The sequence below is a fragment of the Copadichromis virginalis genome, linkage group LG10 (genome assembly GCF_057382275.1).
Source record: "Copadichromis virginalis isolate Kocher_CV1m ecotype Utaka linkage group LG10, C_Virginalis_male_GT1.1, whole genome shotgun sequence".
In the NCBI taxonomy this organism is placed as follows: Eukaryota; Metazoa; Chordata; class Actinopteri; order Cichliformes; family Cichlidae; genus Copadichromis; species Copadichromis virginalis.
The window spans coordinates 33,144,016-33,157,312 of NC_140627.1; the positions used below are offsets into that span (position 1 = coordinate 33,144,016).

The 13,297-nt window shown below is 37.9% G+C and overlaps 2 protein-coding genes across 2 annotated transcripts in view; one reads left to right on the top strand and one right to left on the bottom strand.

Moving 5' to 3' along the window:
* LOC146700834 (uncharacterized) overlaps positions 1 to 13,297 on the top strand; it is a 113,326-nt gene that overhangs the window by 92,371 nt on the left and 7,658 nt on the right. The window lies entirely within an intron of this gene.
* LOC146700842 (complement C1q-like protein 4) lies at positions 5,356 to 11,405 on the bottom strand. Its single transcript, XM_085471100.1, has 4 exons — positions 11,083 to 11,405; positions 7,764 to 7,826; positions 6,375 to 6,506; positions 5,356 to 6,271 (listed from the first exon to the last, which is right to left on the bottom strand). The coding sequence occupies exons 1-4, from the start codon at positions 11,291 to 11,293 to the stop codon at positions 5,994 to 5,996; spliced, it is 684 nt and encodes a 227-aa protein (XP_085327226.1). The 5' UTR covers positions 11,294 to 11,405; the 3' UTR covers positions 5,356 to 5,993.

Here is a 13,297-nt window from a genome sequence, read left to right on the forward strand (position 1 = left end):
CCGCCCATCTTGAGGAGTTTGCCCCTCACATATACTAATGTGCCACAAACAGGACTTTAGTATCACCAACCATTCCCATGTTATCACGCTGTATCCATATCCCTGTAGTTTAACAGTGTCTGTAACGTGTTGGGGAAAAAATGCACTGTGAACAAAATGAAGTGGACATGTAGCCACGATGAGCTGGTCCTGATGCTTCTAAACAAGAAAGGGAAACTTCTCAGAAGAAGACAACAGCAGGGGGGATGTGCTGGCCTGATCCAGGACTTTATCACGACCGTGGATATTTCAGGATGTTTGAGCTCTTGTTGGCAGAGTGTGGACCTCATCTCAGGGTGCAGAGAAATCATTTAACAGAGCTGATGGTCCCAGAGCAGCATGTAGCTGTGCGTCTGATGTACAACAGTTTTATTTTACTATTTGTGTATTCAGTAACAGTGCACGCTTTGAGCTACAAACGCTTGATGCAGAAGCAGAGTTCTGATTGGTCTGATCAGCTGATTTGAATCGTAAAAATTGAGCATGGCTCGAAAAAATTAATCCACTGAAATCATTGGCTCTGTGTTTTCGAAGAGCAGGTGAGTCTGGCAGTTTCCACCAAAACAGTTAGTTAGTGTGGCTGAGCCTAAACGTACACCGCTGCTTACACTGGTGTAAAACTGTGTTTCACATAAAGTACACGTATTGTTGCTGTTTGCAGACAAACACCCTCCAATTAAACAACCAGCAAACTAGCAACAAACTGAAAAACTGACATTTATGTCTTCCATAAAAAACGGTTCTTGCTGATGGTACTACCGCAAATCAGAATTGATTCAGAATTATGTGAGGCTTTAGGTTTTTTAGCTAATCTTGAAAATATAAAGTGCAGGTATAGCTAAGGTAGAAGATTACAAATATTACTTTCATATAGTTTACACACAAGCAGTTTCTACCTTATTAACAAGCAGCTAACACTACTAGCATAAAAGACAAGGGGTTGGTAGCGCTGTGTCTTTCTAGAATTATCAAAAATGTTAATTAGTTTATATATAAGGTGAGCATTCTCACTTCAGGACATTTAAGGGCTTTTCATTTAATTTGCAGTTCAATATAACATTTTAAAAAGTCACTAAATGTCCAAAACGTCTTCGAGTCTTTAAGCTAATTTAAGCAATTTTAATGCAATATTGAGTATTTTATTTAACAAATTGCATTATAAGAGTTTTATGATCCATATAATGCTCCTTGTGTCATTTGCACTAATTATTGCCTGCTGGTTTGTATTTATGCTGGATTTTGTGCAGAAAATGTTTGGCTTAAATGATTTTAACTTAAGTATGTAAACCGAGTTTTTCTCACTAGCTTTAAGGCTACTGGAGAGTCTGCTGAGTGGTCATTTAGCTTAGTTATCTTACCTATGAACTGATGGCAATTTCTTCTTTACTTTTCTTTACTGTAACATCTGTATGAATGCTCCATTCTCAGTGTTATCACAGTAAAGATCAGCCTCGGGAGGATTTTTGACTTAATCTCTTAATACAGATGAATGTTTAAAACCAGTTTTCCCTAAACTAGTGTTGTAACAACGAGAAAATATCAACAAAATAAATCTCTGAAAAAATAGAGAAAATATCCGCATGGCACTAACGCAGCTCCTTATTTTCAATGCTAACTACAGTTCACTGTACAACGTGTTATTCGCTAGCTTCATATTTTCGTTCTTTGATTCTCGCTACAGTAGCTATGCATGGTTCACAATCTTTATGCAGACCCCCTCCCCCCAACAGCCTACTCTTGTCTGATTGGTCAGGTGGGGTGCAGGTATTCAAACAAATAAATATATATCACATAAAATACAGAAAAGCTAATAGATCCCCTTGAAATATACGACTAGCTGGGCTAGTTAGCATTTATCAGGATGAGGTTAACCGATGGTGATTTTTCCTCTGTTATAATCAGATGTAGCTCAAATTTTATGTAGTATTTCATATACTACGATGTTATATTGTATATGTGAATACATGAAACATGCAAAAGTGGGGAAATCAGCTGTAGCAAACTTAATCGCACCAGCTAGCTTTAATTAGCCACGATGCAGACACATTTTTAGATGCTGTTATTTTATTTTTTCACATAAAACACACTTCTCTGCTGTAACAAGTACAAGTTTAGTAACGTGTAATAAGTGCTTTTTAACTATGATACATGCTAACACAGCTAATTTAATCCTGAAGCAGAACGACTCGGAGCTCGAGCAAAGTCGTCAAGAACAAAAATGACTCTGCTGTTGTGTTCTGGTCACTTCCGTTTCATGCTTACCAAGACTTCATTGTTTAGTCATGAGTCACACACTTGAATAATTGATGTCATTGCATTTCAGAGCAAAGCTATGAGAACATTTCCTCCCTATGCAGTCTTGTCTCTGTGTACATTCATGTGAAGCCTTTTGATATTCTGTTATTTCAGCTTACAGATGCACTTTTTCCTCTGCTTTGCCTTCATCCTCTTCTGTTTCTGGGAGGATTGGTTAAATGTTGTGAACTTAGATTTAATTTCTTTATTTTTTTCTTTGCCGTCTTGTAACTTAATATCAGACTAAAAATGTGCAGAGTTCTAGAAGCATGCAGCTGATCTGTCTTTGAGATGATTTGATTTGTTTGATCCTTTTCTGTGATATTTTCTAATGCTCAGCTCTACCTTCTGTTCCTGTTTGAAATATTTTTTTTAATTAATTGTAAAAAAATAAATATGATAAACTGTAAATTCCAAATGTATTTATTAATTGTTCCTAAAAGATGCACAAGTCTAATTGTTGGCTGACATTTTGTCGACTTGTGAGTGAAATCTGGCTTTGACTCCAGTTCCACAGAGATTTGTACTCGAGCTGCTTTCCACAGTCCAAAGAAGTGCAGGTGAGTGTGATGGGTCAACTGTCTCTCTGTTAGCTCTGCATGTTCAGGTTTACCCCACCTTGAGAGCACATTCTCACTGGTAGAGTTCAGCACGTAATCTACGTTCAGTATAATAATTAATAAGTGCAGTTATTTTCATATCAAAGAAAAAAGTGAACATGTAGATGTTGGGTGCCAGCTCACAAAAGTATATCAAATTTAACCTCGGGTCAGTGGCCCCAGGGCAGCTGTGGCTACAATGTAGCTGCCATCACCAGTGTGTGTGAATGTGTGAATGACTGAATGTAGTGTAAAGTGCTTTGGGGTCCATAGGGACTTAAAGTAAAGCGCTATACAAATGCAGGCCATTCACCATTTTAACACTTACAGCGGCCTTTTTTTATGTTTGTTTTGCTTTGGTTAATTATAATGTTATAACAACACCGATGTGCTTCAAGTCTTTCAATGTAATACCCCCTCTAGCCACAGTGTGTCGCTGTCTGGTGGCAAATGTGGTTTGTTTATGAAGTGCAATGAATCCAAATGATCAAACAGTGACAGTGTTGCATATGGTCTGGTGTTGTGGTTAATCTCAGTATTGCAGTAGTATGTCATTTTAATGCCTTAGAAATTCAGTAAGAATTTACTTTTCTAATATAAGCCTCTTTCATAAAAGATAATTGTTTTACTGACAAATGAACAGGAGCAGCATGTCAGACAGGAGTTGGGCTTTTTTTAAAAGTTCAATTGGGTTTTAATGAAAAGAACCAGTTATGAAAAAGCAGAAAATATATGATTCTGTTTTTCTAACACTTTCCCAGCTTAGAGTGGATACCTGAAACTATCACATAGGATTCAGGTACACACAGGGTGACACAGACACACCAATTAAATTTAACATGCATGGAAGAAGCCGGAGCAAAGCACATTTTGAACTAGGGCTCTTGTATGGGCAGAACTTTGTGCCATCCGAAACTGAATTTGAATAAGTTAAATTTGAATTTGAATTGCTCAGATTGAATCTGAATTGTAACTTGAATAAATGCTTTTTAAAACTGAATTTGAATTAGCCTAATTTGAAATTCAATGTATCGGTTTGTAAATGTTCGTCACTAAATTGAAATTGAATTTTATATTTTGAAAATGAATTCATTTGCTTTGAAACTGTATTTTATCCTTTAAAAATGTAGCTCTCAAATAATTTGTTTCACTTTTCACCATTCAGTTTCAGTCTACTCTGCGCGCCTTAGCATATGCTACCCCGGTGGAGTCAACCAAATGGATGAATCAAGCGGCGATTTACATTTCTCAAGATGTCTTAGGCATTTACCGAATATACAGTGGGATGCAAAAGTTTGGGCAACCTTGTTAATAGTCATAATTTTCCTGTATAAATCGTTGGTTGTGACAATAAAAAATGTCAGTTAAATATATCATGTAGGAGACACACAGTGATGTTTGAGGAGTGAAATGAAGTTTATTGGATTCACAGAAAGTGAAATAATTGTTTAAACAAAATCAGGCAGGTGCATAAATTTGGGCTCCACAAAAAAAGAAATGAAATCAATATTTAGCAGATCCAACTTTTGCAGAAATTCCAGCCTCTAAACGCTTCCAGTAGGTTCCAATGGGAACCTACTGGTTGAAGGTATTTTGGACCATTCCTCTTTACAAAACATCTCTAGGTCATTCAGGTTTGATGGCTTCCGAGCACGGACAGCTCTCTCACACCACAGATCTTCAGTAATATTCAGGTCTGGACTGAGATGAATGTTGCAGAACGTTGTACTTGTTCCTCTGCATGAAAGCCTTAGTGGATTTTGAGCAGTGTTTCGGGTTGTTGTCTTGTTGAAAGATCCAGCCCTGACGCAGCTTCCGCTTTGTCACTGATTCCTGGACATTGGTCTCCAGAATCTGCAGATACTGAGTGGAATCCATGTGTCCCTCAACTTTGATAAGATTCCCAGTCCCTGCACTGGCCACACAGCCCACAGCATGATGGAACCACCACCACATTTTACTGTAGGTAGCAGGTGTGTTTCTTGGAATGCTGTGTTCTTTTTCCTCCATGCACAGTAACACACGCCGTTCACACAAGCAGTATATTTCTTTGGTTTTGATGTTAGTGTACTGTCTCTGTCCTGCTGAGAATCTGTATTTCTCATGCAGACCAGGAAATCCCAATCGATCACGTCAGCCTCTGAATGTTCTCTCCATCCAATATTTCCAAAGAAACACTAGAAGCTTCCACAAGATTTTAAGCCAAAGCTCAGAACATAATCAGCTCATGACCAGTTATGTGTTCAGCAGACATTACCGTAGTAATTTAGCCAGTTTCAGCTCGGCGTAGCTCGCTAAACCACTAATCTCACTTCATAGGTCACCCCTCAGGTGTCACTTTACCTGTGATAGTAACTCCCAGCATGTGTAGGTTTGATCTCTGCTCCATGTATGAAACACACATAAAGAAATCCACAGCGTGAGTTCAAAGATGCTTTTATTTTGAAAGTAAAGAATTGAAAGAAATGAACCCGAGTAAGTTTACAGTCAGTTATCTGTCTGCATTTGGATTAACTAAATCAGCTGTTTACATTTTTATCATGATAGTCAGATTAGGTTTAACATCTGTTAAGAGTTTAAGAAAAACACCTGCATGATTATCAAAGAAGAGAAAAAGAGGAACTGTTGGATTTTGCTCAACTTAACAGGAAAGACTCCAGTTAAAAGCAAACATGTGGGCCAGCAGTCACCAAAATAACAGACTGACCAACACAGGACAGTGGAGCCAATAAAAAACGATGCAGTTTACCAACTTATAGAAAATAGTCAGGACCTAATGGAGGAGCAGCACTTTATGAAGAGCCGACTCAAAGAAAGGACAAAGAGAAGAGAATCACTGAACATTTAACTGGATGTATTTGAATCAAAGATAACAAGAAGAAGTAAATTATCTGAGTCAGTAGAAACAAATAAACACAAAACTAGAACCCAACCAGAAAGAGAGAGAGAGCAAGAAACTGATTCCAGCAGGTGATTTACTTCCTGTTTTACTTCTAAAAATGGCTAAGCTCCGCCCACACAGGACAGGCCAAACAGGAAGTGTTGGAGCTGTCACACCTCTCACATGGTGAAGATCAGATGACCACTGAACGTGTTATGATGACTTTGACTGTCAAATATCCTTGCACTAGCCAATAGACGTACAAACACCTGATCTCCAACCTCTAGAAGCAGTGAGACTCCATTAGAGGCGCTCACTGTACCAGATGTTGGATTTTCATATGTAATAGAAATTTGCTCCCCATTCCTCAACAAGAAAGCACCTGCAACAATGTTTCCATGACCAACTATGGTCAAGTCAAAGTGGTAGGCTCCTCTCACTGGTGCAGTGAAAATACCTGTGGGACATTTGTTTTTGTTAAATGGAAAATCAGCTGTTAGAACATCTGGAACATCAGCCTGACATCAACATAGCTGAAAAGTGACATTCAGTGTTATTACCTGTGTTTTTGTTGTAGGCATTTCCAATGTTCGTGATAACATGTTTGAAGATCAGAGTAGTGTGGTCATCAAAGGGTCCAGTATCTCCTTCACCTTGATCCAGCAGAGAGGCTGAGAAAGCCACCTGTTTGACTGAGAGAGAGAGAAAATTCATTTTACACTTCCTGTTTTAGAGTTAGACTCTTCCCATAAAAGTGACCATGACAAAAACTTTAATCTCCAATGAAAGAAATGTTTGACAGCTGAAAGCGTTTCACTGCCACAGAAGAAATCAAACTCTGGATAATCCACATACTGTGTCAGCAGGTGATTAGTTTGAAGCTTTGCCCTCAGATATCATGTGGAAGAAATAAAAAATATTGTTGGTACTAAAGATTTTCAAACACAGTAGCACCACCTTGTGAACAGATTTATAGCACTGATATATGTTGATCCTCCAGAGTTTGTTGGCTTCTGTCTGAAGGTGGCGCTACAGCACAAATACAGCTTCAGATGTTCACAGAAATTGATTTGAGCAGCAGAGATGGATTACATCCTGTAAGCACGCTGTGTTACTGCGTTACTAAAACCGTGACTTTTTGCGAGAATGTCTGATGGCAGTGACGTAAGCGAGTGCGACGTTCGTGACAACAGCTGTCTGCAGATCAACAATGGATCACATATCGAGTGCGGGAGAGAGTATGAGCGTGCAGCGTTTAAAGCGTGGAAGTACTGACCTTACTTTAAGTTTGATTCCATAAAAAGTGACAAAAACATTAGTGTCCATCGTGCGTGGGAAGAAAACTTCTTTTTACAGCGAAAAAATCCCCTAAACTTCCGAGCAAGCACCTATTTGAAAGACTGAGTGTAAACACACAAAACATTTTATTTTATGAGCTGGAATGTGCAGAAAATATGTTTAAATGGTAAACAGATTTCTTCCAGTCAGAGAATGTTGCATATACTTTAATGTTTGCTTGATGCATAAAGTTAAAAGATTAAAACTAATAAAACAAGTTTTAAAAAGATCTATCGCTTTATCACCTATTCGTGTTTTTAAAAAGTAACTAAGTAATTAATTACTCTTGAAAATAAGTAATCAGTAAAGTAACGGGATTACTTTTTGGGGAAGTAATCAGTAATTAGTTACTGATTACTTTTTTCAAGTAACTTGACCAACACAGTTGAGCAGCGTTGTGTCTTTAACTGTAACACATTCCAGTCACCTTGTGATGTTGAGCTGATCAGAGCAGGTTTTAGTTTCAGTGTCTAACATTACAACATTCAAACATAAATACTAATCTGGTCAATTTAATATCAGATTTAAGATATAACATTAATTCTAAAATGTAAGAATGTATCAATTATAGAAATCTTGCAACATTTCTCTTTCAGATTCCCACACAGTACCTTGTAACTGCTGCTTCAGCTGGTCGATCTCAGTCTTCTGACTCTCCACCTTTGTTGCTAGTTCTGATAAAATATAATAGAAATAAAAAGAAAAATCTTACTGACAGCACACAGTTATTCACAGGTTTTTATTTGTAAGTAAGAAAGTAACTAAGTAAGAAAGTTGTGGTGATCCTTGGGTGGAGAATGGTTGAAGAAGCAGACTTGTTTGACTGGATCTCTGAACAAACTGATTCTCAACTCTGTGCTGTTAAACTCTGTCATCTTTATCCACACTAGGGGAGATTCTAGGTTCTACCTTGCAAGGGATCAATAACAATTTAAAATTTATAATTTACAGTTTTTTTACACACAACCTGTCAAAAGGGGAGGGGCCGGCTGCTTCCATAGAGCACATTTCATTCATAACGTTGTAAATCCAAGACCATCATGTATTCATGATTTGTGCGAAATCCCAGAAATAAACCTTAGACAAAGCGAATCTGTGAACTAAGGTGTAGGTCTGTTAGGTTTTGTTGTGGTGATCCTCGGGTTGGGGGATGGGTGTTCATACTGGAGTGCAAAATGAAAACCAGAGGAAGATGGACAAGAAAAGGTCAAAGCCGTCAGGTGCTCAGTTTAGAAAAAAGAGAAAAGAGGAGGAGAAACGAGCAAAAGACACAGTGAAGCAAATGTGTCATTGGATAATGGCAGGCAGTGATGGGAATAACGGCGTTACTTTTTTCAGTAACGAGTAATCTAATTACTATTCCTATTGTTACAACGCTGTTACCGTTACTAAGAAGAAAATGCTGTGTGTTACTATTTTTCAACAAACAGACGGTTGAAGCTGTGTTCAGCTTACAGCATCTTATATCAGTTGCACGGAAGTAGCTGTAAGTAATCTGGACGCTACGGCTTTAAGCAGCTGCGCTCCCGCGGTAATCATGATCACTGTCTGGCACAACACCTGGAGCTCAGGGGGCAAAACAATCACATGAGTGCTGCTGTTTGACTGAGGAAGAATAAAGTAGTCGTGGTCAATCACATGACCACTTAAAGACAAAGCAACAAGGTGACATATACCAGTTTATAAACTGTGTTGATCGGCCACGTAAAACCAGAGTCATGATAAACAAGATATACGCAGCATTTTTTCCTCAATAGTTTCATGTTTACTGTCTAAGGACAGCGCAGCGAGCACGCTCTGCTTATGAGCAAGAAATAAAAAAACAAAACATAAAACAGCCCGTTTGTGTTGGTGGAAAAATGCACCATGTCGACCAATCAAAAAATGATTTGGCAACATGACATTTGGTTGTTTAGGAAGAGGCGGAAGATTTAGGAGTGACGGCGAGAGAGAGCGAGACAGCAGAAAAAGAGAGAGAGCGAGTTTTGAGATGTGAGAGATTTGTGATGTTTAGCGTGTTTGCAGTGTGTAGTTAATGTGTTGTGGATAGTTTTGTGTTGTGTGTCAGAACATTGAGGCGACTGCTGTCTCCAGGTAGAAACAGGAGTGACACACCTGCTGCTGTCAGACCTGCAGGTATCAGGCTGTGATGTTTCCTTTATAGTGGACAGAAATGTTTGGAGTGGCACAAAAGATAAATGATACAAATAACTTTGCTGTTTGCAAAACTTGTGCATATGATTTTAAAATTGACAATTTATATTTGCATTTAAAGTTATGAAATATGATCATTAAACATGTTTGTGGTTCTTACAGTAAAACATAACTTTTTCTACTCGGATTTTGTGTTTTTTGTCTGATTTTAGATCAATTGTGTTTATACAGTAGTCAAAATGAAAACATAACTGTAAATTCAGACACGCGAGGTTGTGCTGAAAAGAATGAGACCAAACAAGGCAAATAAATCTTTTTAAAGGTGAAATGTGGAGGAAAAATCAAAAGTAGTTAAAAATGGCCAATTATACCCTGGACCCCAGAGGGTTAAACGTTTTTTTTAAACATAATTAATTACTTTTAGAATCTTGTAACTCAGTTACTAACTCAGTTACTTTTTTGAAGAAGTAACTAGTAACTATAATTTATTACTTTTTCAAAGTAACTTGCCCAACACTGATGGCAGGTCATGTATTATGAAACACTCAGAATCAGAATACTTTATTAATGCCTAAGGAAATGATTTGGGTTACATATTCTCCAAGAAGAAATTCTAAAATAGTAACAGTAACAGACTAAACTCCAGACAATACATAATGTTAGCATAAAAGTAGCACTAATATATACAGATCACTCAATTATAAATATCAAGGATTAACAGACGTGATTATAAATAAATACCAAGAAAACTGACAAGGATATCACAGCGTAGAAAGAAGCACGTGTAAAAAGGGAGTAACTATTGCAAAGACCCCACACACACCCGACATGTTCACTCTTCTGCCCTCGGAGGCTCAGAACTATGAAATCCAGAACATCCCGACTCAACAACTCCTCCTTCACTGCTATCCGACTCTTGAACAGCTGAAATATTTTGAACAGTAATAGTAATTTTTGCACATCAGGTCATCTCACATATCAAACCAGCATATTAAGCTCATAGCTCTTTTGCACATAAATCTATTTAACGCATCAATTTTTTTTGGTCTCCACTTATTTATTCCTGCTATTTGTATTTTATCTGTTTGTACATATTAACCGGCATCTGTGTGTGGACAGCAGAGAAAAAATTTCATTGCGCAAAGAAATGATTTGCTTTGTACACATGACAATAAACACTTTCAATCCTTAAATCTTTGAATCAGTTAGTGAGCTTCCACCTCCAGGGGGCGCTACATCACAAACACGGACTTTAAATGATTAGAAAGTTTGCATCAACACAGAAACTGGTGTTTAAGTAAATGTTGAAGTATTTGGTTTGAAGAGTTTGCCATGAAGACTAGCCGTGAGCTGTTTCATTATAAACACATTCCAGTCAGTTCCTGATGCTGAGATGAAAAGAGATGTTTTTGGTTCTGCTATAAAATCTTAAGATGTTTTAAAGTTTTATACTTTTACAATCAAACATGTAAAAAAAAACATTTTAATATCACACATCATTCAGAGGATATATTTACAGCTCCATGATGGTTTCACTACAATCTCTTTTGACTGCAGCTTCAGCTGATCAGTCTCAGTTTTCTGTCTCTTTAAGCTTCTTTACCGGCTCTTTAAAGCATTTTGTTTCATTGCATGATTAATCTCTGAAGACTGCTCCAATATTCCTGTGATAAAAATATTGAGTCTCATAAGAAAACACATAACCATGAATGTTGGTCATTCCTGTTTCTGACCTTCTGGATATTTCTGAAGTCACATTGATGTATGAAACTGTACCTTGATTCTCTCTCTGTAGGACAGTGATCCGCTCATTCTGCACAGCCAATGAGGCGGTCAGCTCTCTCAGCACAGCGTGGATGTCCTGTGGACAGGACTGTTGGACTGCAGTCTCAGTCTGATCTGCTGAAACAGAGCAGACCAGAAGCAAAAGTGGGAGAAACATGATGATCTTCATTCTGTCAACAGAAACCTGCTGTATAACTGTCATCTGTTAATCTGAGAGTTTTATAACGAGGGGAAAAGAGGCGTGAATGAGGAGGTTTCTGCCCCACATGTCCCCTCATCCTCCACCTCACACACTGCAGAGCCGCAGGACCAGAATCAGACTTTGACTGCAGGACTGAACATGTAAACAGAGCAGGGATGTAGAGATGTTCTCCTTTGAACTCTCTGCAGTTAATTGTGTGCACAGAGTTCATGCATATATAAGATAAGCTGGGACTTATCAGCTAACACCAGCGTTAGCGTCCATGACCCAATCTGATGTTTAACAGCATTTTGAGTTTCCTGGTGCAAAAACCAGGCTTAAAAATATTTACTGGAAGGCTGAAAGGTTGATGCCGTAGATCTTTTAGAAGAACTCACTGACTCAAGGCCTTTTCCACACAGGAAGCAGATATTTATTTTAAAACAGTCATAAAAAGATGGAACTATTTTTGAATGCTGGTTTGATCGTGTCAGCTCCACAAACAGAGCAAACGTTTGTTTGTCGAGCTTGTTGAAAGAACCAAAGTACAATTCAACAATACGAAGAACTGCAACACACTGACCTCAGCACCTCTGTGGTTACAGGAAATCAGCTGCATGTCAAACTGACACGAATCACTCAATAAAAAAATCAGAAAAACTGAAATCTTTTTTTTTATGTTGGCTTGAACATTTTAGCTGTGAATTCATAAAGAGAGCAAACATTTGTTTGTCAAGCTCATTAATGTGATAAAAGTCGAGTTTGAAAACACTTCAAGAATAAAAGCCAGAGCACGAGCTAACCTCCTCCCCTCACCCCCAAACAGTTACTGCAGATAGCTGCTCCTCACCAGTGTTGGGTAAGTTACTTTAAAAAAGTAATTAATTACTAATTACTTAATCAATATTGTATTTAAAATACTTATCTAATTACTGTGTCTGAAAAGTAACTTAATTACTAAATAAGTAATTTAACTAAATACTTAAAATCCCAATAAAACCTTGAGTGGACAAACAATAGAAATTAAACTCTTTAAATAATAAATCTTTTTTTTAAAGACGGAGACTCCACAGCAGCGGTAGCATCTCTTCCACAGTGTCGCCTGCAGTTATTTTTAAGCTCACCTTCAGACGCTTTCTGTGCTGCTGAAGTAAAATCAGGTTTTGCTGCTCAGCAGGAGTTGCTGCTGTGTTATCCATGGATGATGGACAAGGATCACTCAGAAGTGTTCGTCTGTGCTCTGTGTCAGGCGCTTCAGCAGATTACTCCTGCTATTAACAGCCGCCGATAGTTTTTACATATTACTGTAATGTTCTTGTCTGCTTGTTTCAGAAAAGTGAAGAGACGGGAATATGTCCATGTCATAAAACTCGCTTCAGCGAGTCCGACAGCTCCTGCTTTAGAATACGACTGTGCTGTCAGTCATGCAGTAGAAGTTGGGAACAGAGCAGCTGTGAAACCTTTGTTATTATGCTCAGCGTCTGTTAGCTTACAGTTTGACTGCACAGTTGTGAGCTCTTTGTTATGCACAAAAACAACATTGTTTTCTTTTATTTACGGATCATTATTATTTAATAAATGCTGATAATTTATTTTTGAGTAATTTTTCATGTGTATCTGCGCTGTATGTGAATAAAAGTGCCTGTGTGACATCTGGGACACAGTGTGACTAAACTCTCTGTTTGTTCTTACTTTATGGCTTTAAAAAAATATCGAGATATATATCGTATATCGCCATCCAGCTAAAGAATATCGAGATATGAATTTTGGGTCATATCAACCAGTCCTAGTTATATGTTTGTTAAGGGTTTCTCTGTATTGTTGTAGGATCTTTACCTTACAGTATAAAGCACATTGAGACCCCTTAATTAAGCACAAGTTAGTTTGAAGTCTTGAACAAATGAAACAGGAATCCAGAAAAGGGGACAGAAGGTGACACCGAGGAGGGCGGGACCGACAGGAAGTAAAGACAAGACTCATTAATAAACAAAGTAAAACAGGAAGTAACCAACAAACAACGAAGTA